General features: G+C 44.5%; 1 protein-coding gene across 2 annotated transcripts in view; it reads right to left on the reverse strand.

The window, feature by feature from the left end:
* KIAA0319L (KIAA0319 like) overlaps positions 1-27,009 on the reverse strand; it is a 295,721-nt gene that overhangs the window by 57,839 nt on the left and 210,873 nt on the right. For both annotated transcript variants that reach the window (XM_063954443.1, XM_063954442.1), the window contains exons 11-13: positions 8,914-9,142; positions 852-975; positions 632-764 (exon numbers count right to left, since the gene is read on the reverse strand). In XM_063954443.1, the coding sequence (XP_063810513.1) occupies positions 632-764; positions 852-975; positions 8,914-9,142 (486 nt within the window). The remainder of the gene's footprint in view (positions 1-631; positions 765-851; positions 976-8,913; positions 9,143-27,009) is intronic.

A 27,009-nucleotide genomic window follows, 5' to 3' on the forward strand; every position in this document is an offset into this window, starting at 1 on the left:
AGGTCGACAATGTTTAGGTCGACCACTATAGGTCGACATGGATGGAAGGTCGACAGGGTTTCTAGATCGACAGGTGCTAGGTCGACAGGTCTAAAGGTCGACATGAGTTTTTCAAATTTTTTGAATTTTTTCATACTTAACGATCCACGTGGACTACGATTGGAACGGTAAAGTGTGCCGAGCGAAGCGGTAGCGGAGCTAAGGCACCATGCCCGAAGCATGGCGAGCCATGCGAGGGGACGCGGTGCACTAATTTGGGATCCCGGTCACTCTACGAAGAAAACGACACCAAAAATAAATAAAAAAAACCTCATGTCGACCTTTAGACCTGTCGACCTAGCACATGTCGACCTTCCATCCATGTCGACCTAGTGACTGTCGACCTATAGTGGTCGACCTAAACATTGTCGACCTAGACACTGTCGATTTGATGAACCACACCCGTTTTTGATACATGGATTCTGCTGTAGTTTGTACTCAGTTGTGATATACATATGGAGATGCTATGGAAACTGTGTGGAGATATACATATGAGATTTATATGAAGACTATGCAATAGGAATGGAGTATGAAGAATATAGTTTGTAATATTGAGTTGCTTGCTTTCGTGTGCAGTGTGCAAGATACACACCGTGTTTTTTCCCAAAGATAAGAGGCAATTTTCTGATCATCAGTGCTCCGGCTGCCATCCAAAATTGTGCTGTCTACTGGAAGAGTGAGCTCTTTGTCTGGTCCAGCATCAGCCTGAGGAGGCTTATTGTTTTCTACAAACAAAGAAAAAGATGTTGCAACAATTCCAAAAAAATAAATCCATACTCCCTTTCAAACTGAAGCCTCACTACGAGTCTTACCAGGCTGAACGATTACAGTCACTTCGCTGGTAGACTGCTGGCCTGCAGAGTCTGTCACTGTCAGCTGAAATGTGTAGTCTCCTTCTTGAAGAGCTGACAGCTGAAGAGTTGATGTTCTCACTCCCTGCAAGAAGCAGATTTTGTTTTCTTATTTAGATATTTGTTCTCTGGGTTTTGTAGAGAAAATGGTACTGATCATAGCTCATTCATCCTCGAAGACAATAGGAATCTCGGTCATATTTATTCTTCCATTGATGGCTCATATTCTGTGCCTCGTACCACAAGCAAGTTTCACAAGGGGGCTAGTTATAAGTAGTCACACAAAACAAGTAACTGTACAATTAAATCGCAGAACTCATAGGCAAATGCAGGGGAAGGGGGGGGGGTTCCAGTTGCATGGAAATCCCCCATCCCCACAGCATGGCCAGCAGCCACTACATCAAGTAAAAAGTATGGAATGGAGCTGCTACACATGCCCAGTAGCAGCAGAATTTCCTCCCAAGTCTGCTGTGCGTGTCTGTGAATCTGAGTGCTCAATCACTGCACCAGAGAGAGAATCTGGCAAGTGGTTTACTGTGGTCATTGGGCCTGCATATGTCTGAAGAACTATATTACATACACTGCACTTTGTTTGGGGCAGATTATAGCTTGTTACATGTATCCTTCATGGGCTGGCGACAATCACTCTAAAATCAAACATTTGGAAAACCCCCTCCGGAAATTCTGCGTTTGCCATTGGAACTCATGGGCACTTATAACTGCATGATGTTACCTAAATAGGCAGCGGATGCATAGCAGCTATATATTTTAAAACTTTAGTTAAAACAACAGTCATAAAAATACTTGTATGAAATATGGGCCATTGTAATGTAAGACAACTTTTGTTACTTGGGTATATACAGTATATGTACGTGGGTTTGAATAATGACTTCTGGTTCTCCTCGTGTAGGTTACTGTAGCAAATTACATTATGGTTACTTCCAGATATCTTAGCAAATATATGAAGGCATTGTCCTAAGTGGGTGCCTTAAGTTTAGCATTTATTTCCAAATGAACAGGAAAAGGAGTAGAACTGGTGGACTGATTTTGTATGGTTTCTGTTCTGAGTAGCACGCATGTCTTAATGTGGCTGCAAACGGACATTGTGAACATAAGCATCTCTGTATACTTTGAAAGGACAGATCTTGGACATACGTATCTCGCTGTCCATGAAATGGGCATTTCTAGATGTCAACTAAGCAGTAACTGGGCATCCACACAGAAGAAATCCACCTCATGGGGGTGTTATGTTGGGGCATGAATATGTCAAAAGGGATGCTTATATCTGTCATATCTCTTGCATCCAGCATGGGGTAGGTGTGCATGATAAGAATAATGATGAAAGCTGCTCTCGTATGAAGAAAGAATGGAACAGTGTAATCCATATGCATAAAGACATACGTATAGTTGCATTAGCATTGTGTTTGCAGCCAGTCAGCATTCCGTGTTCTATTACCAGATAGGTTCAGGTATGGTTACAGGCAATTTTTAGTGTGCTGGGGAAATACCGGGGGGGGGGGGGGGGAGGGGGGGGGGGGTTGAGAAAGCACCCCCTCCTCTCTGTCTGCTGTTTGTTTGTTTGTGACCCCTCCCCCTTTCTAGCACCTGATATATAATTATCTCCAGGAATGATTGAGCAGCTACCACTGTATGTCTGCATGTGTGAGAAGGCATTGAATGGGAGCAGCATTTGGAAGGCATGCTGTTCCTCGTAGTGCTAATGGGAGATCCTGGTGGTGGCTCCCAGGTAAGCTAGCCCTCTGTCTGGATGCGTTTTAGTATGAGCCTTTATCATGACAAATCACATGGCCCTATGTGGGCACTATTATTATGTAGTGTTAGGACTGCTGATATCGGAAAAGCCTTGACGCGGCTCAGCAGCTAAACATGTCTTTGCAAACGCATGCGACCAATTTCTCTGAAATTGTATTACCAGATAGGTTCGGGTATGGTCACAGGTAATTTTTAGTGTGCTGGGGGGATACCAAGGGGGGGAAAGCACTCTCTCCTCTCTGTCTGCTGTTTGTTTGTGACCTCTCCCCCTTTCTAGCACTTTATATATAATTATCTCTATATGCTTATATCTGTCATATCTCTTGCATCCAGCGTGGGGTAGGTGTGCATGATGAGAATAATGATGAAAGCTGCTCTCGTATGAAGAAAGAATGGAACAGTGTAATTCATATGCATAAAGACATACGTATAGTTGCATTAGCATTGTGTTTGCAACCAGTCAGCATTCCGAGTTCTACTACCAGATAGGTTCAGGTATGGTTACAGGTAATTTTTAGTGTGCTGGGAGAATACCAGGGTGGGAGGGGGAGAGAAAGCACCCCCCCTCTCTGTCTGCTGTTTGTTTGTGACCACTCCCCCTTTCGAGCGCCTGATATATAATTATCTCCAGGAATGATTGAGCAGCTACCACTGTTTGTCAGCATTCTGAATGAGGCTGCATTCAGACCTACGTGCCACCCAGAATCATCCCCTGTGTGTTTCTGGGCATTTGAAGTTCTGAATTACCTCAGATTCACATTATCCCAAAGAAAGTTATTTTTATTTGGTTAATTTAGTAGCAGAAATAAATTGTGTGCTGTAATAAATTAATGAGAATATCTCATGGGTTTGTTATAATTTTATATTCTCAAATTGTAAATATTCAAATGAGAAAGACTATTACAGAAAGCAAAAATATTGTTTTATTTCTGGGGCACGTTCCTGATAGGAAGACTTGTTACAATCAGTATTATTATGGAGAGGAATGTGCTTGCTAGACTGCACACATATCTTTCCAATAAGCAGAAAAAAAAACATCCTTAAATCACTGAACACCAAACCACCTAAGGAGCAAAAGGGGCAGATGTATTAAGCCAGGTGAAGTGATAAAGTGGAAGGTGATAACGCACCAGCCAGTCAGCTCCTAACTGTCATTTTTCAAACCCAGCCTGTAACATGTAAGTTAGGAGCTGATTGGCTGGTGCGTTATCACCTTCCACTTTATCACTTCACCAGGCTTAATACATCTGCCCCATAATTACCAATATACTGTAAGTGTGTAAAGCTCACATTAAATCAAGGAATGGTTTGGTGCACTAACATGTTCCCAAAAAAATTATGGATTGAGAAACAAGAGCGACAAAATGGGGGATGTCAAGAGGCCACGCCCCCATACCTGTGAGCCCATGCCCTTTTTTCGGGAAGCATGGGCCCACCAATGTTGGGAGATATGTCATCACTAGAATCTCTATGAAAATAGGAATTGTGGACAGAGAGACAAACTAGCATAATCGCAATCTTGGCTAAAACTATCCAAGAGCCACCTGAACCAAAGTAGGGCAAGAAGTACTGTGTTGATCTACAGAGTAATCCTGGGCACAAACAATAAGGACCCAATTCATCTATAAATAAATTAGACTGATCACTTATATAGGGGCTTATCACAGTAGTTTAATCATACTTCTCAAAATTGCTGTTTTATTAAGATAATAACCACATGTACCAAAGTAATGTACCTATGGCAATTAAGTACAAAATCCCTAATAAAACTGGTTCTCTTTCTTACCACCTAATCCTAGAGAGGAATAAATAAATATATAAATAATAAAGTCAGCAACTGAACATTTGTGACTGGAGTTATGCTATGCTCTTAAGCAGACTGATATTCCTAGTGCCTAGAGTAGTGCACAATAAAATACAGGTGTGCGGCTGTAAATAGCATAAATAGGTGACCATCCAGATACACCGAAATACATCAAACAAACAATATGCAATATTAGGGCTTCCTGCATAACAAATCCCTTCAAACACCAGGTGCCACAATTTGTGTGACAAAGTAAAATAGGATAAATCACTCTGCAGCAGTCCAATGGAGTCCAGCAACACGGAATGCAATTAGAAAACAGATTAGATAATTCCAATCTAATGATTGGTGCGTTCCTCCAAGGGATCATCTGCCTCTTTCACTGCCTCCGGGGATTAAGATGATTCAGATACTACTAGAGAGTGTGCATAACTCAGAACAGGTTGTGCTGTTTAACCTGTTGCACATGTTATATACTGCTGTGCACACAGTAACATGCCACAGTTACTGATATGGTAAAGGGGACAGTGTGAGGGGACAGTGGCTGGGTTAGGGCTTTCATCTGCAGGCTATGCTGGGTTCCCATGTAGTTTACTTGCCAGCTGACATCAGTGTGGTGAGAAGCCTCAATTATCTGCCAACATTTGCCAGTGAGCTATGTTTTTGCCTTTACTATAATATACAGTGGATTAAGCGGAATATCAACATTGTGCAATATTAGGGCTTCCTGCATAACAAATTCCTTCAAACAGCAGGTGCCACAATTTGTGTGACAGACAAAGTAAAATACAGATGTAGCCACACTTATCCATCCTGTGGCTCGGCTGCACGGGCAAACACGCTGCACAGAGTCGCGGGTGCAATTTAGTAAGCCAAGTGGCAACTTAGGGGGTAATTCAGACCTGATTGCTCACTAGGAGTTTTTTGCAGTCCTGCATTCGCATAGTTGGTGCCTATACAGGAACAAAATGGACTGGCACACGCTTGTTGGGGATCCAGGTGCCGAGCTTGTGACCCTATTTTGGATGCCGGTGCCGGCATTCCGAGTAGTGTCAGGTTTTCGACGTCTGTATTTCGACTGCTGGGAACCCGACAAGATCTTTATAAATGTGCCTTCTAATTGCATTCATTGTTGTTGGACACCATTGGACTGCAGCAGGGTGATTTATCCTATTTTACTTTGTCACACAAATTATGGCACCTGGTATTTGAAGTAATTTGTTATGCAGGAAGCACTCTAATATTGCCTAATAGTGTTTGTTAGACTGATATTCAATTCAATCCACTGTATTTTGTAGTATAGGCACAAATAAAGCTCTGGCACATATTGGATAATGAAAGCGTCTCCCCACACTGATGTCAGCTGGCAAGTGAACTATAAAGGAACCCAGCATTGCCTGCAAATTGAAGCCCTAACCCAGCCACTGTCCCCTCTAATGTATCGGTAACTGAGGAACGCTGCTGTGTACACAGCAGTGAGGTAAATGGCTCAGGAGGCACTGGTTAGTACAAGAGCCAGATTTATACACAAGGGTTCATGTGGGCATTATACACAGGTGCAGCAGTATATAATGCTGGAAATTTGGTGGGTTTTGAAGTTCGGACAAGGTAGGCAGGGAAGGCGCTGCCTCACCTGTCATAGACTTTTTACTCCAGAGTTCTGACTATAAAAGTGATTAGAATAATACAAAGAAGATATTTATTAATTATTCTTTGTATTTTTCATATACTTTTTGTAGTTAAAACTCTGGCACATACGTTAGTATGACAGGAAAGGCTCTGCCCCACTTCACTGCAAGTCACTGGTACACCGTATCCGTAACTGTGGAAAGTTATTGTGTACACAGCAGGTACAACAGGATAAACAGCACAACCTGTTCTGTGGTATACAGAACACTCTCTCCAGTAGCATCTGAATCATCTTAATACTAGGAGGCAGTGAGAGAGGAAGATGATCCCTTGGAGGAAAGCATCTCTGTCCTTCCCTTGTCACACTATGGGCCGTATTCAATAGAAGTCGGAAACTGCCGTCTTGTCGGGACCGGGCCAAACCTGGACCCGACAGATATTGAATATAGCCCTATGAGTGTCAGGCAAAGCATGATCAATGAAAGAAAAAACTGCTGTGAAATAAAAAACAAACAAAATAAAAATCAAAGGGTTGGCAGAGTCCAAACCCACTGCACTTGAGAGGCTAAAAACCCCCAGAAAGAGAGAGGGGAAGGGGGCTGATTTTCCCCATAAAAGTGTCCAATGTAATATATTAAAACAAAAGAAAATGCTGCTATTTCAAACATTAAATCATCTAAACACAAAATTCCAACATGATTTACAGTTTGGTAAATGAAAAAAAAGGATGATGTGGTTTTAACATGGGTTCTGAACTGCTCTCCATGTACCAGTCAGATGGGGAATTGTACATTGGAATTAGGGTAGCTAATCCCGAGATCAGGATCAGCGGGATACCAGGATTTAGGCCAAAAATCATCTGGGAATCAATCCCGGGATTGGACGCTCCAATCCCAGGGATTTCAGGATCAGATGGTCCTTTTGTTTTTTTAATGCCGTGTAGCGTGAAGCATCCTCAGGAGGCTCAGACGCTGCCCGGCTCCCCCTGTTCAGCGTGATGTGAAGTCAGAGGTCACACTGCGCAGCCAGCCGCCTGCCACCCGCTGCATGGACCTCACCGAACTAGAGGAATTGACCTACCCACCCTCCCAGGTACTATGGTGGTCAGTTATGTGTGCAGGGCGGGGCGGAGACACAGGAAACAAAGCAATCCCAGGAATCCTGGGATTGACCATTTCTCAATCCCGATACCCGGGATTGAAAAAATGTGCCGGGATTGGCCTCCCTAATTGGAATCTCCAATGATATCTTAAATAAGACAGCTGCAGATCCTACACAATCACAGTTGCTAACAACAGCATAGGGTTAACCTAATTTGATGTGTCCGCAATAAAATTGTGGACGCATCGTGAGGTGGCCCCACACATGCTGAGTGGCCTTGCCCTGTGCTGGCCGGCCCAAGCATGTGAGGAGATGGACACAGATCTGGCTGCGTATGCAGCAATCTGCGTCCATCTCTGAATAAGGTCCTTACAGTTCTAAGCCACAGTTTGTTGGAACAGAGTCATGGCTGTACAAATACATACATCAGATAAGTTCCACATATTGAACATCCGGTGGTACTGAAAGCTTATCCATGCTGCTGACCCCAACTGTGTCATCAGGGGATCCACTGACATTTTATTTAGAGTAATGGTGGGGATCCTAATGGAGGAACGGGGGTTCTGGTAAATGTGAGGAATCACTGATTATGGAGAGGAGTTCTCTGATGGTGATATGTTGACATTTTATGACCGTGTGTCTTACATTATCTTGTAACTTTAAGATGGTTCGTTGAGTTTATTAATATTTATTTAATATTATAAATTGTATCTTTATACAAGTGTTATTCTTTAGGTTATAATAACATGGTTTTGTGTAAAGACTGCACAACGTATGAAAATGGTGCACCGATGCTGGAAAACATGAACTGTTTGGGGTCCTGAGGACCAAGCTTGAGAACCAGTGGGGTAGTCTAAATAAATAAATATAGAGCTTTCTCTTACAGCCAAGAAATAACCTGCACAGATTTCAGATCACTATGCTGGATAAAACTAGCAGATTACGTTTTTAGGGGATGTATTCATAAAGTTGAATAATACAATGCCAACATTATATTGTCGACACTGAACATGTCGGCTTGTGCAGAATGTCAACATGTCCACAATGTTGAAATGGGAAATGTCAACATTCAGCATGGACCAAAAGTGTATGGCTAGTGTTAGGCTGCGGGAGGTTCCCTATTTGATTTGCTTTAAGAATTAATTAAAATATATATGTTCCCACTTAGGCTCTATCTGTTCTTCTCACATTTACGTGGGTTTCCTCCAGGCACTCAAGTTTCTTCACACTAAAAACATACCTAGTGTACTGTATATCTGTGTGCAGATATGGTAGGAGGAGATTTAGGGGGGGATATTTAATAAACATAATTATAAAAAAAAGAAAAAAGAAAAAAAGAGATAAATGTCTCTTTTCCAGTGTCAGTTGCAGCCCAAAATTCAAATAGGGGAGTCACACCAACTACCAGTGAGTCCCGGCCAGCAATGTTTGGCAGTGTTTGGGTGGCAGTTGGTGTGGCCCCCCTATTTGAATTTTGGACTGGGCTGCAGCTGCCACTGGAAAAGAAAATTGTAATTCTTTTTTTTTTTTTTTTTGAGATAATTATAATAATTATGTTTATTAAATATCCCCCATCGACTTTAAACTGCTCTTGGACAGGGTTGATGTCAATGACTAAATATTCCCTGTAAAAGGCTGCAGAATATGTGTGCACTATATAAATAACTGACAATAAAAATTACTGTAGTATAACATAGAAAGACTATTTTATCTCACCTGCATTTCCATGACTTTTCCTTTGCTGCTGGGACTCAAGGACCACTCATAGCTGACAATACCATGATCATCGGTACTTAGATTTCCATACAGGACAATAGAGTTTTTGGGCAGTGTAATGACTTGGTTGGCTCCTGTGTTTGCCACAGGAGGATAATCAACAGCTTTGTTTACTGTAAGGTTAGCAGTTGTAGAATTTTTGGCACCATCAGAGTCTACAACAGTCAACCTGTTAAAAAAAAAAAAAAAAAAAATACAGATGTTAAAAGGAAAACAAATTGAATCAGAATTTTTCTACTAGCATTTGTGATAATAAAATGATCTGTTTGAAAACTACAGAATTTAAGAGCTATACAAAGAGAATTTTAAAGGTGGTGGAATGTGGTCATTATAGATCTGTGAAAAAAATATACTTTATTATTATTATTATTCTATTCCAAGCAAATTCATAGATATGGGGGAATTCAACCGAGAGCGGAAAATGTAAAAAATCCTGTGGTGCAGTGTTTTTCCTAAAGCTGCAGTTTTGCTATTCAATTACAAGAGAGAAAATGAGACACAGTGGGGTATATTTACTAAGGTCCCGATTTTGACCGAGATGACGTTTTTTCTTCAAAGTGTCATGTCGGGAATTTACTAAGCAAAAATCTCGGCAGTGATGAGGGCATTCGTAATATTTTGGAAGTCCTAGGAAAAAATTATGAATCAATACACCATCGGTCAAATACTCCTGCAATTTGGTAGAAATCGGTAATTTACTAAAAAGTGCAAATCACAAACACTGCCGACAATAGCCAAACACTGCCGTGCTGAAATACAATTCGTGAAAAAGTGCTAAAAAAACCCCAGACTTGCTTTTTTATCCCGTGTTTGGATAGGCATGCACGGATCCATGAGATCCGTGCATGTTTATCAGTGGGAAGGGGATGGGAAAGTGTTATTTTTTTGGAAAAAAAATGCGTGGGGTCCCCCCTCCTAAGCAAAACCAGCCTCTGGCTCTTTGAGCCGGTCCTGGTTGCAAAAATATGGGGGGGAAAATGATAGGGGTTCCCCCATATTTAAACAACCAGCACCGGGCTCTGCGCCTGGTCCTGGTTCCAAAAATACGGGTGACAAAAAGCATAGGGGTCCCCCGTATTTCTGAAACCAGCACCGGGCTCCACTAGCCAGATACATAATGCCACAGCCGGGGGACACTTTTATATATGTTCCGGCGGCCCTTGCATTACATAACCAACTAGTCACCCCTGGCCAGGGTACCCTGGAGGAGTGGGGACCCCTTCAATCAAGGGGTCCCCCCCCTCCAGCTACCCAAGGACCAGGGGTGAAGCCCGAGGCTGTCCCCCCCATCCAAGGGCTGCGGATGGGAGGCTGATAGCCTTTTTGTAAAAAAATGAATATTGTGTTTAGTAGCAGTACTACAAGTCCCAGCAAGCCTCCCCCGCAAGCTGGTACTTGGAGAACCACAAGTACCAGCATGCGGTGGAAAACCGGGCCCGCTGGTACCTGTAGTACTACTACTAAAACAATACCCCAATAAAAACATAAGACACACACCTTGAAAGTAAAACTTTAATGTATACATCCACACCTCCATATACACATACTTACCTATGTTCACACGAGGGTCGGTCCTCTTCTCCATGTAGAATCCATGGTGTACCTGTTGAAAAAATTATACTCACAAAATCCAGTGTAGAAGGCTCTTCTTGTAATCCATTTGTAATCCAGGTACTTGGCAAAAAAAAAAAAAAACGGATACCCGACCTCGCACTGAAAGGGGCCCCATGTTTTCACATGGGACCCCTTTCCCCGAATGCCAGAAACCCCCTCTGACTTATGTCTAAGAGGGTTCCATCAGCCAATCAGGGAGCGCCACATTGTGGCACCCTCCTGATTGGCTGTGTGCTCCTGTACTGTATAACAGGCAGCACCCGGCAGTGTTACAATGTAGCGCCTATGCGCTCCATTATAACCAATGGTGGGAACTTTGTGGTCAGCGGTGAGGTTACTTTCGGTCAACCGCTGACCACAAAGTTCCCACCATTGGTTACAATGGAGCGCATAGGCGCTACATTGTAACATTGCCGGGTGCTGCCTGTCATACAGTACAGGAGCACACAGCCAATCAGGAGGGTGCCACAATGTGGCGCTCCCTGATTGGCTGATGGAACCCTCTTAGACATAAGTCAGAGGGGGTTTCTGGCATTCGTGGAAAGGGGTCCCATGTGAAAACAGGGGGCCCCTTTCAGTGCGAGGTCGGGTATCCGTTTTTTTTTTTTGCCAAGTACCTGGATTACAAAAGGATTACAAGAAGAGCCTTCTACACTGGATTTTGTGAGTATAATTTTTTCAACAGGTACACCATGGATTCTACATGGAGAAGAGGACCGACCCTCGTGTGAACATAAGGTAAGTATGTGTATATGGAGGTGTGGATGTATGCATTAAAGTTTTACTTTCAAGGTGTGTGTCTTATGTTTCTATTGGTTTTTTTTTTTAGTAGTAGTACTACAGGTACCAGCGGGCCCGGTTTTCCACCGCATGCTGGTACTTGTGGTTCTCCAAGTACCAGCTTGCGGGGGAGGCTTGCTGGGACTTGTAGTACTGCTACTAAAAACAATATTAATTTTTTTACAACAAGGCTATCAGCCTCCCATCCGCAGCCCTTGGATGGGTGGGACCCCTTGATTGAAGGGGTCCCCACTCCTCCAGGGTACCCCGGCCAGGGGTGACTAGTTGGTTATGTAATGCCAGGGCCGCCGGGACCTATATAAAAGTGTCCCCCGGCTGTGGCATTATGTATCTGGCTAGTGGAGCCCGGTGCTGGTTTCAGAAATACGGGGGACCCCTACGCTTTTTGTCCCCCGTATTTTTGGAACCAGAACCAGGCGCAGAGCCCGGTGCTGGTTGTTTAAATATGGGGGAACCCCTATCATTTCCCCCCCCCATATTTTTGCAACCAGGACCGGCTCAAAGAGCCCGAGGCTGGTTATGCTTAGGAGGGGGGACCCCACGCAATTTTTTTTTTAATTTAACACTGATTTAATTTTTTACAAAGGTGCACAATGAAGCCCAGCACGGATCTCTCAGATCCGGCCGAGATTCACTGTATTAAAGTCGGCAGTGTTTTACAAGTCACTCACGTAAAACACTGCCTAAAAAAACGAATGACATCGACATCGGTAAAACCGAAAATGGAGAATACGACAGCTTAATAAATTAGTCGTACTAAATTCAAAAAGTTGCAATTTTACACTTTCGATGTCAATCGTGATTGAACTTTGACCTCAAACGGAAAAATACGAATTTTAGTAAATATACCCCAGTGTCTTTTTTCTCGCACCTCCAGAGCAAGTCCAATATTTTCTAAAATCATTATTTTTTGGAAAAATCACCAAGAGTTGCTCTGGCACCCTGGCGCCACCAGCCAACCCCCTCCCCTCCACCCAGGATAATTAAGTAATTGGAAGTTTCGAATTAGCTTAGACTGTAATTACTCACCTTCCGAAGCAGTGTCTCCTCCAACGTCAGGATCCATTCTTCTGCAGCAGCAGTGAGTGTAAGTGTGTGTGTCTGTGTGTGTGTGTCATTTCCCCACCCAGAGGCAGTAGCTGGGAGAACAACATCTCCCAACAGCCCCCACCCCAGTGGGAAGATGGAGGAGAGACCCCTGGAGGGGTATCATTTCTTTTTTCTTTTTCACGCGCATGAAACTTTTTTTTCTTTGTAAATTTGATGCCGTGGGTATTGGGTGCGATGAGCGGAAGGTTTTCTTGAATAGAAAACCTTTGCGCCCAATTGAATTTTCCCCCATAGCGTATTACACTAGCCATGCCCTAGTATAACTAGGAAAATAGGATTTTGGTACTTACCAGGTAAATCCTTTTCTTTGAATCCATAGGGGGCACTGGAGTACTCTAGGGATATGGACGGTTCCACAGGAACTAGGCACTGAATAAGTTAAAATTTGAGACTACTTCTCCCCTCCATATCCCCGAGTACCTCAGTGTTTTTTTACTGAGCCGAACAGGAGCTATAGAGGTTAATGGAGAATTACATATAACAAACGGACAACAATAAAGTTGACACATAACGTTACTGACAACTATAAGCTGACACCAACCGAATAAACTTGCTAATTTGAACCAGTTGGTGAGAGCGTGTTACCATAAGATCCCCTGAACTTACCACAAGCCAGGAAAACTGCTTTGGGTGGGCGTCCAGTGCCCCCTATGGATTCAAAGAAAAGGATTTACCTGGTAAGTACCAAAAATAAGAATTTACTTACCGATAATTCTATTTCTCGTAGTCCGCAGTGGATGCTGGGGACTCCGTCAGGACCATGGGGTTTAGCGGCTCCGCAGGAGACAGGGCACAATAATAAAAGCTTTAGGATCAGGTGGTGTGCACTGGCTCCTCCCCCTATGACCCTCCTCCAAGCCTCAGTTAGGATACTGTGCCCGGACGAGCGTGCATAATAAGGAAGGATATTGAATCCCGGGTAAGACTCATACCAGCCACACCAATCACACCGTACAACCTGTGATCTGAACCCAGTTAACAGTATGATAACAACGAAGGAGCCTCTGAAAAGATGGCTCACAACAAGAATAACCCGATTTTTGTAACAATAACTATGTACAAGTATTGCAGACAATCCGCACTTGGGATGGGCGCCCAGCATCCACTACGGACTACGAGAAATAGAATTATCGGTAAGTAAATTCTTATTTTCTCTAACGTCCTAAGTGGATGCTGGGGACTCCGTCAGGACCATGGGGATTATACCAAAGCTCCCAAACGGGCGGGAGAGTGCGGATGACTCTGCAGCACCGAATGAGAGAACTCCAGGTCCTCCTCAGTCAGGGTGTGCCCCTGACCAAGTAGCAGCTCGGCAAAGTTGTAAAGCCGAGACCCCTCGGGCAGCCGCCCAAGATGAGCCCACTTCCTTGTGGAATGGGCTTTTACTGATTTTGGCTGTGGCAAGCCTGCCACAGAATGTGCAAGCTGAATTGTACTACAAATCCAGCGAGCAATCGTCTGCTTAGAAGCAGGAACACCCATCTTGTTGGGTGCATACAGGCTAAACAGCGAGTCAGATTTTCTGACTCCAGTCGTCCTGGAAACATATATTTTCAGGGCCCTGACAACGTCAAGTAACTTGGAGTCCTCCAAGTCCCTAGTAGCCGCAGGTACCACAATAGGTTGGTTCATGTGAAAAACAGAAAACACCTTAAGGAGAAATTGAGGACGAGTCCTCAATTCTGCCCTGTCAGAATGAAAGATTAAGTAAGGGCTTTTATATGATAAAGCCGCCCATTCTGACACACGCCTGGCTGAAGCCAGGGCTAATAGAATCTTCACCTTCCATGTGAAATATTTTAATTCCACAGTGGTGAGTGGATCAAACCAATGTGACTTTAGGAAACTCAAAACAACATTGAGATCCCAAGGTGCCACTGGGGGCACAAAAGGAGGCTGTATATGCAGTACCCCTTTTACAAACGTCTGAACTTCAGGCACTGAAGCCAGTTCTTTCTGGAAGAAATTCGACAGGGTCGAAATTTGAACCTTAATGGACCCTAATTTTAGGCCCATAGACAGTCCTGTTTTCAGGAAATGTAGGAACGACCCAGTTGGAATTCCTCTGTAGGGACCTTCTTGGCCTCACACCACGCAACATATTTTCGCCAAATGCGGTGAAAATGTTTTGCGGTTACATCCTTCCTGGCTTCGACCAGGGTAGGGATGACTTCATCTGGAATGCCCTTTCAGGATCCGGCGTTCAACTGCCATGCCGTCAAACGCAGCCGCGGTAAGTCTTGGAACAGACAAGGCCCCTGCTGGAGCAGGTCCTTTCTTAAAGGTAGAGGCCACGGTTCTTCCGTGAGCATCTCTTGAAGTTCCGGGTACCAAGTCCTTCTTGACCCATCCGGAACCACGAGTATCGTTCTTACTCATCTCCTTCTTATGATTCTCAGTACTTTTGGTATGAGATGCATAGGAGGGAACACATACCCTGACTGGTACACCCACAGTGTTACCAGAGCGTCCACCGCTATTGCCTGAGGGTCCCTTGACCTGGCGCAATATTTGTCTAGTTTTTTGTTCAGGCGGGACGCCAACATGTCCACCTTTGGTTTTTCCCAACGGTTTACAATCATGTGGAAGACTTCCCGCTGAAGTCCCCACTCTCCCGGGTGGAGGTTATGCCTGCTGAGGAAGTCTGCTTCCCAGTTTTCCACTCCCGGAATTAACACTGCTGAGAGTGTTATCACATGATTTTTCGCCCAGCGAAGAATCCTTGCAGTTTCTGCCATTTCCCTCCTGCTTCATGTGCCGCCCTGTCTGTTTACGTGGGCGACTGCCGTGATGTTGTCCCACTGGATCAATACCGGCTGACCTTGAAGCAGAGGTCTTGCTAAGCTTAGAGCCTTGTAAATTGCCCTTAGCTCCAGTATATTTATGTGGAGAGAAGTCTCCAGACTTGATCACACTCCCTGGAAATTTTTTCCTTGTGTGACTGCTCCCCAGCTACTCAGGCTGGCATCCGTGGTCACCAGGACCCAGTCCTGAATGTCGAATCTGCGGCCCTTTCATAGATGAGCACTCTGCAGCCACCGCAGAAGAAAACACCCTTGTCCTTGGAGACAGGGTTATCCGCTGATGCATCTGAAGATGCGATCCGGACCATTTTCCCAGCAGATTCCACTGAAAGGTTCTTGCGTGAAATCTACCGAATGGGATCGCTTTGTAAGAAACCACCATTTTTCACAGGACCCTTGTGCAATGATGCACTGATACTTTTCCTGGTTTTAGGAGGTTCCTGACTAGCTCGGGTAACTCCCTGGCCTTCTTCTCCGGGAGAAAATATCCTTTTCTGGACTGTGTCCAGAATCATTCCTAGGAACATTAGACGTGTCGTCGGAAAAAGCTGCGATTTTGGAATATTTAGAATCCACTCGTGCTGTCGTAGAACTACTTGAGATAGTGCTACTCCGACCGCCAACTGTTCTCTGGACCTTGCCCTTATCAGGAAAGCGTCCATATTTCTTTTAGGAAGAATCATCATTTCGGCCATTACCATGGTAAAGACCCGGGGTGCCGTGGACAATCCAAACGGCAGCGTCTGAACTGATAGTGACAGTTCTGTACCACGAACCTGAGATACCCTTGGTGAGAAGGGCAAAATTTGGACATGTAGGTAAGCGTCCCTGATATCCAGTGACACCATATCGTCCTGGTTCGCTATCACTGCTCTGAGTGACTCCATCTTGATTTGAACCCTTGTATGTAATTGTTCAAATCTTTTAGATCTCACCGAGCCGTTTGGCTTCAGTACCACAATATAGTGTGGAATAATACCCCTTCCCTTGTTGTAGGAGGGGTACTTTGATTATCACCTGCTGGGAATACAGCCTGTGAATTTTTTCCCAATACTGCCTCCCTGTCGGAGGGAGACGTTGGTAAAGCAGACTTCAGGAACTTGTGAGGGGAAGACGTCTCGAATTTCCAATGTACACCTGGGATACTACGTGTAGGATCCAGGAGTCCACTTGCGAGTGAGCCCACTGCGTGCTGAAACTCTTGAGATGACCCCCCACCGCACCTGAGTCCGCTTGTATGGCCCCAGCGTCATGCTGCGGACTTGGCAGAAGCTGTGGAGGACTTCTGTTCCTGGGAATGGGCTGCCTGCTGCAGTCTTCTTCCCTTTCCTCTAACCCTGGGCAGATATGACTGGCCTTTTGCCCGCCTGCCTTTATGGGTACGAAAGGACTGAGACTGAAAAGACTGTGTCCTTTTCTGCTGAGATGTGACTTGGGGTAACAAAAGTGGATTTTCCAGCTGTTGCCATGGCCACCAGGTCCGATGGACCGCCCCTTTATACGGCAATACTTCCATGTGCCGTCTGGAATCTGCATCACCTGACCACTGTCATGTCTATAAACATCGTCTGGCAGATATGGACATCACATCTACTCTTGATGCCAGAATGCGCATCTCGCATATATAGAAATGCATCCTTAAAATGCTCTATAGTCAATAAAATATTGTTCCTGTCAAGGGTATCAATATTTTCAGTCAGGAAATCCGACCAAGCCCCCCCAGCGCTGCACATCCAGGCTGAGGCGATTGCTGGTCGTAGTATAACACCAGTATGTGTGTATATACTTTTTAGGATATTTTTCAGCTTCCTATCAGCTGGCTCTTTGAGGGCGGCCGTATCTGGAGACGGTAACGCCACTTGTTTTTATAAGCGTGTGAGCGCCTTATCCACTCTAAGGTGTGTTTCCCAACTCGCCCTCACTTCTGGCGGGAAAGGGTATACCTCCAATAATTTTCTATCGGAGGAAACCCACGTATCATCACACACTTTAATTTATCTGATTCAGGAAAAACTACAAGTAGATTATTCCCACCCTACATAATACCCTTATTTGTGGTACTTGTAGTATCAGAAATATGTAACACCTCCTTCATTGCCCTTAACATGTAACGTGTGGCCCTAAAGGAAAATACGTTTGTTTCTTCACCGTCGACACTGAAGTCAGTGTCCGTGTCTGTGTCTGTGTCGACCAACTGAGGTAAATGGGCGTTTTTACAAGCCCCTGACGGTGTCTGAGACGCCTGGACAGGTACTAATTTGTTTGCCGGCCGTCTCATGTCGTCAACCGACCTTGCATCGTGTTGACATTATCACGTAATTCCTAAATAAGCCATCCATTCCGGTGTCGACTCCCTAGAGAGTGACATCACCAATACAGGCAATTTGCTCCGCCTCCTCACCAACATCGTCCTCCTACATGTCGACACACACGTACCGACACACAGCACACACACAGGGAATGCTCTGATAGAGGACAGGACCCCACTAGCCCTTTGGGGAGACAGAGGGAGAGTTTGCCAGCACACACCAAAAACGCTATAATTATACAGGGACAACCCCTTATACAAGTGTTTTCCCTTATAGCATTTTTACATATGTAATCATATCGCCAAATAAGTGCCCCCCCTCTCTGTTTTAACCCTGTTTCTGTAGTGCAGTGCAGGGGAGAGCCTGGGAGCCTTCCTCACAGCAGAGCTGAGCAGGAAAATGGCGCCGTGTGCTGAGGAGAATAGGCCCCGCCCCCTAAAACGGCGGGCTCTTCTCCCGGAGTTTGTGAGATCTGGCAGGGGTTAAATACATCCATATAGCCTCAAGGGCTATATGTGATGTATTTTAGCCATAAAAAAAGGTATAATACATTGCTGCCCAGGGCGCCCCCCCCAGCGCCCTGCACCCTCAGTGACCGCTGGTATGAAGTGTGCTGACAACAATGGCGCACAGCTGCAGTGCCGTGCGCTACCTTATGAAGACTGAAAGTCTTCTGCCGCCTGTTTCTGGACCTCTGGACCTCTTCAACTTCGGCATCTGCAAGGGGGGTCGGCGGCACGGCTCCGGGACGAACCCCAGGGTGAGACCTGTGTTCCGACTCCCTCTGGAGCTAATGGTGTCCAGTAGCCTAAGAAGCAAATCCATCCTGCACGCAGGTGAGTTTACTTCTCTCCCCTAAGTCCCTCGTAGCAGTGAGCCTGTTGCCAGCAGGACTCACTGAAAATAAAAAACCTAACTTAAACTTTTATTCTAAGCAGCTCAGGAGAGCCACCTAGATTGCACCCTTCTCGGCCGGGCACAAAAATCTAACTGAGGCTTGGAGGAGGGTCATAGGGGGAGGAGCCAGTGCACACCACCTGATCCTAAAGCTTTTATTATTGTGCCCTGTCTCCTGCGGAGCCGCTAAACCCCATGGTCCTGACGGAGTCCCCAGCATCCACTTAGGACGTTAGAGAAATCCTATTTTCTTTTTCATTCACTAGGGGTCACTGGAGTACTCTAGGGACGTACCAAAGTTTCCCCCCTGGGCGGGAGAGCTGTTTGGCACCTGTAACACTAGACGGCCAAAGCTAGATGCTGATGCCGCAAAAGTATCAAACTTGTAAAAGCGCACAACCATGTGCACTGAAGACCATGTAGCCGCACTGCAAAAGCTGTGTCGTAGAACTCCACGACCAGCTGCCCATGACATTCCCGGAGAACATGTGGAATGAGCTGTTACTGATGTAGGCGGCTGTAACCTAGCATGAAGGTAAGCCTGACGTATGGTCAGTTTTATCCATCTGGATAAGGTCTGCTTAGAAAGTGGCCAACCCATCTTGGCCGCATCATAGAGGATAACAACGTATCCGTCTTAGGAACTGTAGACGTTCGGAGTACATAAACGAGTAATGCACGTACCCCAACAAAAATTCCAGAATCTCCTGTTAACACAGGAACTACTATTGTATGATTGATGTGAAAAGAGGACCCTACTTTTGGTAGGAAAGCGGGATTCATCCAAAGTTCCGCTCTGTCATTATGAAACACTAAATACGGTGGCTTGCATGACAAGGCACCCAAATCTGAAACCCGCCCTGCCGAAGCTAAGGCTAGGAGAGAAATTGTTTCCCAAGTGAGAAACTTAATATCCACTTGTTGTAAGGGTTCGAAATAAAAAGACTATAAGCAATCTAAAACCAGATTTAAGTCCCATAGCGCAGTAAGTGGAGTGAAATGGAGGCTGTACTTTGAGGACACCCTGCATAAAGGTGTGTACTGACGGCAATAGAGCCAATCTTCTTTGAAAATAAATTGACAACGCAGATATTTGCACCTTTAGTGTGGATAAACGCCGACCTCCATCTAACCCCATCTGTAGACATAACAAAAAAGATGATGTCGGAACTTCCGAACTTTACACCAACCTATATAGGCACGCCAAATTCTGTAATAATGAGCTGCCGTAACTGGCTTACTAGCATGTAACATGGTTGGTATAACCTATTCTGGAATGCCCTCTCTTTTTAAGAGGGCTGTCTCAACAGCCACTCCGTCAACCCCGCCGCGCTAAATCGGAGAAAAAGAACGGACCCTGTTGTAACAGGTCCGGACGCAGTGGGAGCGGCCAAGGAACTTCCGCGAGTAGACCGCGAAGATCCGAAACCAAGCTCTCCGAGGCCAATGAGGCGCCACTAGTATGACTGTGGCGGACTCTCTTTTGATCCGTTTTAGCAACAGAGGGAGCAGCGGAAAACGGTGGAACAGATACACGAGACTGTATGGCCACGTGATTGTGAGAGCATCCACCGCCACTGCCTTTGGATCTCTCATTCTGGACGCGTACTGGGGCGTTTGATAATTGTGGCGAGATGCCATCCGGTCCACTTGCGGGTAACCCCACCTCTGGACCAACATGTGAAACACTTCTGGATTTAATGCACATCCTGGATAAAAAATCCCGACAGCTGAGATAATCCGCCTCCCAGTTGTCCACTCCCGGAATGAATACTGCCGACAAAATCACCTCGGCCCAACTGAGGATTCGAGCTACTTCCCGCATGGCCATGCGGCTTTCCATTCCTCCTTGTTTGTTGATGTATGCGACCGCCGTCGCGTTGTCTGACTGCACCTGAACAGCCTGAGCCTGCAGCATGTGCACTGCTTGTTGTAGCGCATTGTAAATTGCCCGGAGTTCCAGGACATTTATAGACAGCAATCTTTCGTGATCCGCCCAGAGACCCTGGAGCTGAAAATTTTGAACTACAGCTCTCCAACCTCTGAGACTCGCGTCCGCCGTGAGAATTATCCAATTCCAGGCGCTGAACCGTTTCCCTGCGGTTAGATTCTGTACCTTGAGCCACCAGAGTAGCGACACTCTGGCCTTTGGAGACAACCTCACCCTGCGGTGAATATGCAGAAGCGAGTCCGACCATTGTGCGAGCACATCCAGTTAAAAAGGACGTGAGTGAAGTCTTCCGAACTGAAGCGCTTCGAAAGCCGCCACCATTGTGTCTAATAGGCGAATGCACAAATGAAACGAGACTGTGCGTGGCTTAAGCACTAATTGTACCAGATGACGAATGACCTGTACTTCTGTTCGGGTAGGTAAATTCTTTGATTTACCGTATCGAGAATCATACCTAGGAATTGAAGTCGATGAGACGGAATCATTCAGGAATTCGCGTAGACAATGGTAGGAAAACAGATTCTCTCCCCCCCCCCCCCCCTGGTCTGTGATCTATTCTCGTCTGGAACGTAGCCAAAGTGGACGTTGTGTGCCACTAGCGAAGCTGAAACGCAAGAACCAACTGCCAACGTCACAGAAGCTGTAGGCAGCAAGAAGTGTAAGGTGGTCTTTATTTAGGGCAAACCTGAACTGGAGTGCCCTGCCACTACAGCCTTGTTACCTCAAACCCTTACCAAAGCAGGGCGAAGCAACAGCCGTACTGCTGTGTAGGGTACACTCCGATAGGTAGTTAAACGCCCAATAATTGCAATTGTCTCTCATTGGAAATTGTTCAGCCTTCGCTGAGAACCTAATGTACTGGCCTGGTGCTATGAGGGCTGGCGGCGAATCGACCGCAACAATTTAGCTGAAAACAGTGAAAAAATTTTTTTTTATTTTTTTCCCTCAGGCAGTACATGCGCCCGCATTTTCCCCCAAAGAGGACCGGTAAGGGTCTGTCTGTGCAGTCGTATTTGTCCGACACACTGTGTGACCGACTCTGCAGCGAAGCTGCTTGTTTGATTATGCATTAGACTTAGTGATCATGTACCCCGACCAGTAAGTACACCACGGAAGTAATCTGTGTATAAACCTGCATTACCGTGCATGTGGTTACCAGCAATAGTGAATCTTCCTGTAGAGACATGCTGTCAAAAACAATTAATAAATTAATAAATTAAATTCCTAACAACCCCCCGCTCCCCCAGAGGCTGAGTGTTGTAGGGCAGCAACCTCCTGCAAAGAACCAGGAAGTAATGTTAAAAATGGTGTCCTACCATGTTTTCTTTTTTTTTCTTTTTTTATTATTATTATTTTTTTTTAAATATATTACACCTGTTAAACCAGGATCTGAACCAGTGTCCATGTAATCACAAAGTTCACTGTGGGCGGGAAGCCTAACCACTTGGCTACACAGCCACCTGTAAAAATAATAAGCAAAGCTGCTGTTTAAACATCAACTCTGGTGATGAAATGGTTGCTGTAGTGACTTGCAATCCAGATGGGACCTGAACCCACAATCCCTGGTTTAGGAGGGCAGAGTCCTATCCATTAGGCCACTGGGGATCTGGGGAGGTGAGGCCTGAACTCACAATGTTTGCAGTGCTCAACAGATACTGTTTAATAAGCACTGTGTGCCGACCAACTGCGTCACTGTAGTCTTGCTTATTGAAAAATAGATTTTTAATGTCAGCATATTATATATACATATATATATATATATATATATATATATATATACACATACACACACACACATAACAATGTATATTCACACATACTCAGACCTTATAATATATATATATATTTCATATATGCATACATACACATATATATTATATACCCATATACATATATCCAGATATATCCTGATTCAGAGGAATAATAATTTTAAGAAGTCTGAAACTAAATGTGACCACTCACAGGCTTAAAAAACCTGAGATGTCTGCTGCTTAACCGCAGCTTAGTTAATGGGTCCCGTATCCAGTGTGGTGTGGCTGTAGATTTAGAAGTACCTACAGCACCTTGTATTCCCAGGTGGGTAACCAGGCCCAACACTGCTCAGCTTCCAAGATCAGATGAGATCGGGCGTATTCAATTGTGGTGTGGCTAAGTGAATTAAGCAAAGCTGCTGCAGGTGAGCCTGAACTCACAATGCTTGCAGTGCTCCACAGATACTGTTTTATAATCACCATGTGCTGACCAATTGTATAACACATCTTACTTTACAACAGTGAACAAAGCCAGTATTTGGCTGACCACAGCCATGATTCAGATTTGCAGTCTTTGGGATAATATCATTATAAACAGTTATGATAAGAATAATAGTCTTTGCTGGTGTCTTACTCATTATACAGACAGACAATACAAAAAACAACTTGCGCGAGCAATATGCCTGATTCCAAATTCCCCTTAACACCCCTGCGCCTTCAATGGAGGAGAGATGTAATACAGGAAATTCTGGAAAAACAACAGGAAAAATGGTTAAATATGCAGACTTACAATTATGTAAGCAGATTTAATAAACATACCTGCATTCAAACCTGCACATATATGAGCAGCATGTATCCTGTTTAACAAAGACTTAATAGCCTATTGTAATACATATGCAGCGCTGCTGTATTCCAGTAAACATACTTTCTTTTATCAACAAGAGTTGAATCATGAGATTTTATCCAGTGACCCTGACATTTCTGTGTGCAGGGAACATCACTGTGGCATCAAAGTTACTCACTAGGCTATGGAGCCTGCCTTTTACAAAAACTCTCATTTGTGTGTGTGTGTGTGTGTGTCCCCCCCATGCTCCGTGTACCGTTCTCTATACACGGAGCCGGGCTATGGTGGAGAGGGAGCCGGAAGCGGCATCGAGGGCCGGGGAGCGCGCTGCATAGAGCCGTGGAGCGGCCTATGCATAAATCAACGTGTCCGGCGCGGCTCAGAGCGGCGGGGGACACAGCATAGACAGCGGCGCTGGAAACGGCGGCGGGCGGCTGAAGGCAGCGGCCGGTGGCCACACACACAGTATCCCACACAGCGGGGCGGCAGCGTGAGCTGACCGCCCCGTTCAACATACCTGGACCCTGTGGTGAGGGCTATGACGGGGCTTCTCTCTAAGTTCCGTCCAGCCTTTACTGCAGGTTTTAGACCTGCCCGTGGCAGTGAGGGAGCTCTTTTTAGAGAGGTCCGACACCCACAGTTGCTTCAGCAGCTTCCACTATCCCGAACCCTCGCCTTTCTGGAAGGGGGGAAGGGATGTGGAACATTGAAAAATCAAAAATAAATCCAATAACTGTGGAGAAACTCCACAGGCCTAGTTGCTCGGTGAGCACCGAAAAAACACTGAGGTACTCGGGGATATGGAGGGGAGAAGTAGTCTCAAATTTTAACTTATTCAGTGCCTAGTTCCTGTGGAACCGTCCATATCCCTAGAGTACTCCAGTGACCCCTAGTGGATGAAAAAGAAAAAGAGTTACAAACGAATCTCCTATACAGATGCTAATTAACCTTGCAGGTAGTAAAACAAAGAGAATGCAGTCACCTAAAGAGAGTTTATTAATGGAACAAAATGGTCAGTAATTCAGTTGTCCAAAGGACATAAAATTAAGACAAACTGAATTTAACTCGATATTGCAACACAGCAGAGGCCTTGGGTTTGCTTCCCACAAAAGGCCATAATTGTGTGTAGCCATAGGCGTGCGCAGATGCCGATACGGGGGTGTCGCTCCGGGACTTCACCTTGCAGCCGGGTAACAGACTACCTCCTCCACCCCTTGCTCTGGAACATAGACTGCTCACCTAGGCCGTCCATGTCCTGGACAGGGGTTGGGGAGGGGGGAGGGGGTGATATGATCTGAATGACTAATTAATTTATATAAAGCATGTTCTAAACAGTTTAAACAATTGCTAATAAAAAAAAATATTGTGCATTGGTTCATATCCCTGTCACTGTCGCTTTATTTTTCATTTTTTTCTATTTCAGTCCCTCTAGTCTGTATCCCTCTCTAATTACTCTTTTCCTTTCCTCTCCCTTCTCTTGAAATAAAAGATACTGACCCTGTTGTCTGGTACCCATGATATCTCCTATAACATCGAGTTGTAACACAGTGATGTAGTTGTTAAGGTTGAAGAAAAAAAAAAAGACAGTTTGTCCATTGAGTTCAACCTATATTTCAACCTATATTTCATCTGATTATACAGGTTGTATCCCTACATTTCGTTTTCTGCTAAAAATCTGTTCAACCCTTTTTTCAGCTAAAACAACCTTCTCCGGCAGAGAATTCCATACCTTAACCGCCCTCACTGTGAAGAAACCCTTTGCTGGGTTTCAAAAGTCCTCTCCTTTAACCTTAGGGGGTGGCCACGTCTTCTGTGTACAGATCTCATGATAAACTGATCGCCTGATAATTCCCTCTAATGCCCCTCAATGTATTTATAAATATTAATCATATCTCCTCTTATGCTGGGTACACACCTACAGATATGTCTGCAGATCATTTGATCTGCAGATACTGTATATCTAAAGCCGGACCGGGCAATGTGTTGTGCATACACACTGCCCGATCCGTCGGGGACTGACGTCATGAACTGGGCGGACACGCCCGCCCACTTCAGCTGGCTGCTGCAGCTGGTGTGTGGGCAGTCGGCTGACCGTCCGCACACACACACCGACGTGCCAATGTATCTAACAATATATTGGCCGTCAGCTGTGCACAGACATATAGCTTGTACACCCTGGCCGATGGACCTGTGATATATCGGCCGTTCAAGGGAACGCCCGATATATTGGTCAGTGTGTACGCACCTTTAGTCGCCTCTTTGTAATGTGTAAACATATCTAACCTGGTTAACCTTTCATTATAGTCATATGGCTCTCTGCCCTTAACCAATTTGGTAGCTCTTCTCTGTTGGTTTCTTTAGTTTTGACCTGTTGGTTTCAGATTATCAGCCTGTTCCCTTTGTTTATCAATATACTACTAGTAGTACTCAGGATTATCAGTGCTCTGTACACTGTGTTTGTACTTTTGGATTTTTCGATAAACATATATTGCTTAGATAAAAATAAAATATTGAGCTATACTGTATAGCATGGCATATGCATATGACCTTTCACTTCCAAGTGTCTGTGTAGATGAATACATACATACAAACACACTACCAGTCAAATGTTCTAGCTTTTGTAACTACAGGTTGAGTATCCCTTATCCAAAATGCTTGGGACCAGAGGTATTTTGGATATTGGATTTTTCCGTATTTTGGAATAACTGCATACCATAATGAGATATTATGGTGATGGAACCTAAATCTAAGCACAGAATGCATTTGTGTTACATATACACCTTATGAACACAGCCTAAAGGTAATTTTAGACAATATTTTTTGTAACTTTGTGCATTAAACAAAGTGTGTGTACATTCACACAATTCATTTATGTTTCATATACACCTTATACACACAGCCTGAAGGTCATTTAATACGATATTTTTAATAACTTTGTGTATTAAACAAAGTTTGTGTACATTGAGCCATCAAAAAACAAAGGTTTCACTAGCTCACTCTCACTGAAAAAAGTCCGTATTTCGGAATATTCCGTATTTCGGAATATTTGGATATGGCATACTCAACCTGTACTGCATTTCCAGTTTATACTGATATTTACACAATGTCTGAATATAAAGAAATGAAAGCATAGAAATAATATAAACAATTAGAAAAAATATATATGTGTATCACAATAATTTGGCCTAAATGTAATCTAAATGTTTAACGTCTCAAAGCAGATATAAATGTTTATTCCCAACATTGTAGCAGAAGTACCCAAAAATGTATTGCAGTTGGACCGTAGGTTGCTTTACTTTCACCCATCTGTGTAGTTCATCTCAAACCAGCTCTTTTGGGTTTAAGGCTGGAGACTATGCTGGCCATTCCATGATTTGAAGCTTACCACCTTCCTCATTTCTCAAAGGTAGTTCTTACATACTGTAGGTGTTTTGGGTCATTATCTTAGTGTAGGTTGCTATTAGAAGTATTGCCCTTTTACATTTTGGGCTTGAACACGCCAGGAAGCAGTGGCTTTGGTAAATAGACCCCACACACTAAGGAACCATCCTACTACCTACTCGGTGGCATACGCAAACCCTGTATAATGAACCATAGATTACACATTTGGGCCCAGATGTATTAAGCGTTAACAAGAAATAAATTTGAGACGCATAAGGAGAGATAAATGATTAGCCAACACAGACTGTTACATGGCAGTTAAGAAACTGATTGGCTGATCATTTATCTCTCATTATGCGTCTCAGATTTATCTCTTGTTAACGCTTAATACATTTAGGCCTTGGATTCATCAATCATAAGATATTTGTCCTGTGTTCAGTAGATCACTGGTCAGGACTGGACTGGCCCACATGGGAAACTACCAGTGGGCCCCACTCCTCAACCTCAAAATTGCAGTCACCTGAGAGAATGCTGAAAACATGATGTGCATAACAGTGCAGTAAGGAGCAAGTCT

The sequence above is a fragment of the Pseudophryne corroboree genome, chromosome 2 (genome assembly GCF_028390025.1).
Source record: "Pseudophryne corroboree isolate aPseCor3 chromosome 2, aPseCor3.hap2, whole genome shotgun sequence".
Classification (NCBI taxonomy): Eukaryota; Metazoa; Chordata; class Amphibia; order Anura; family Myobatrachidae; genus Pseudophryne; species Pseudophryne corroboree.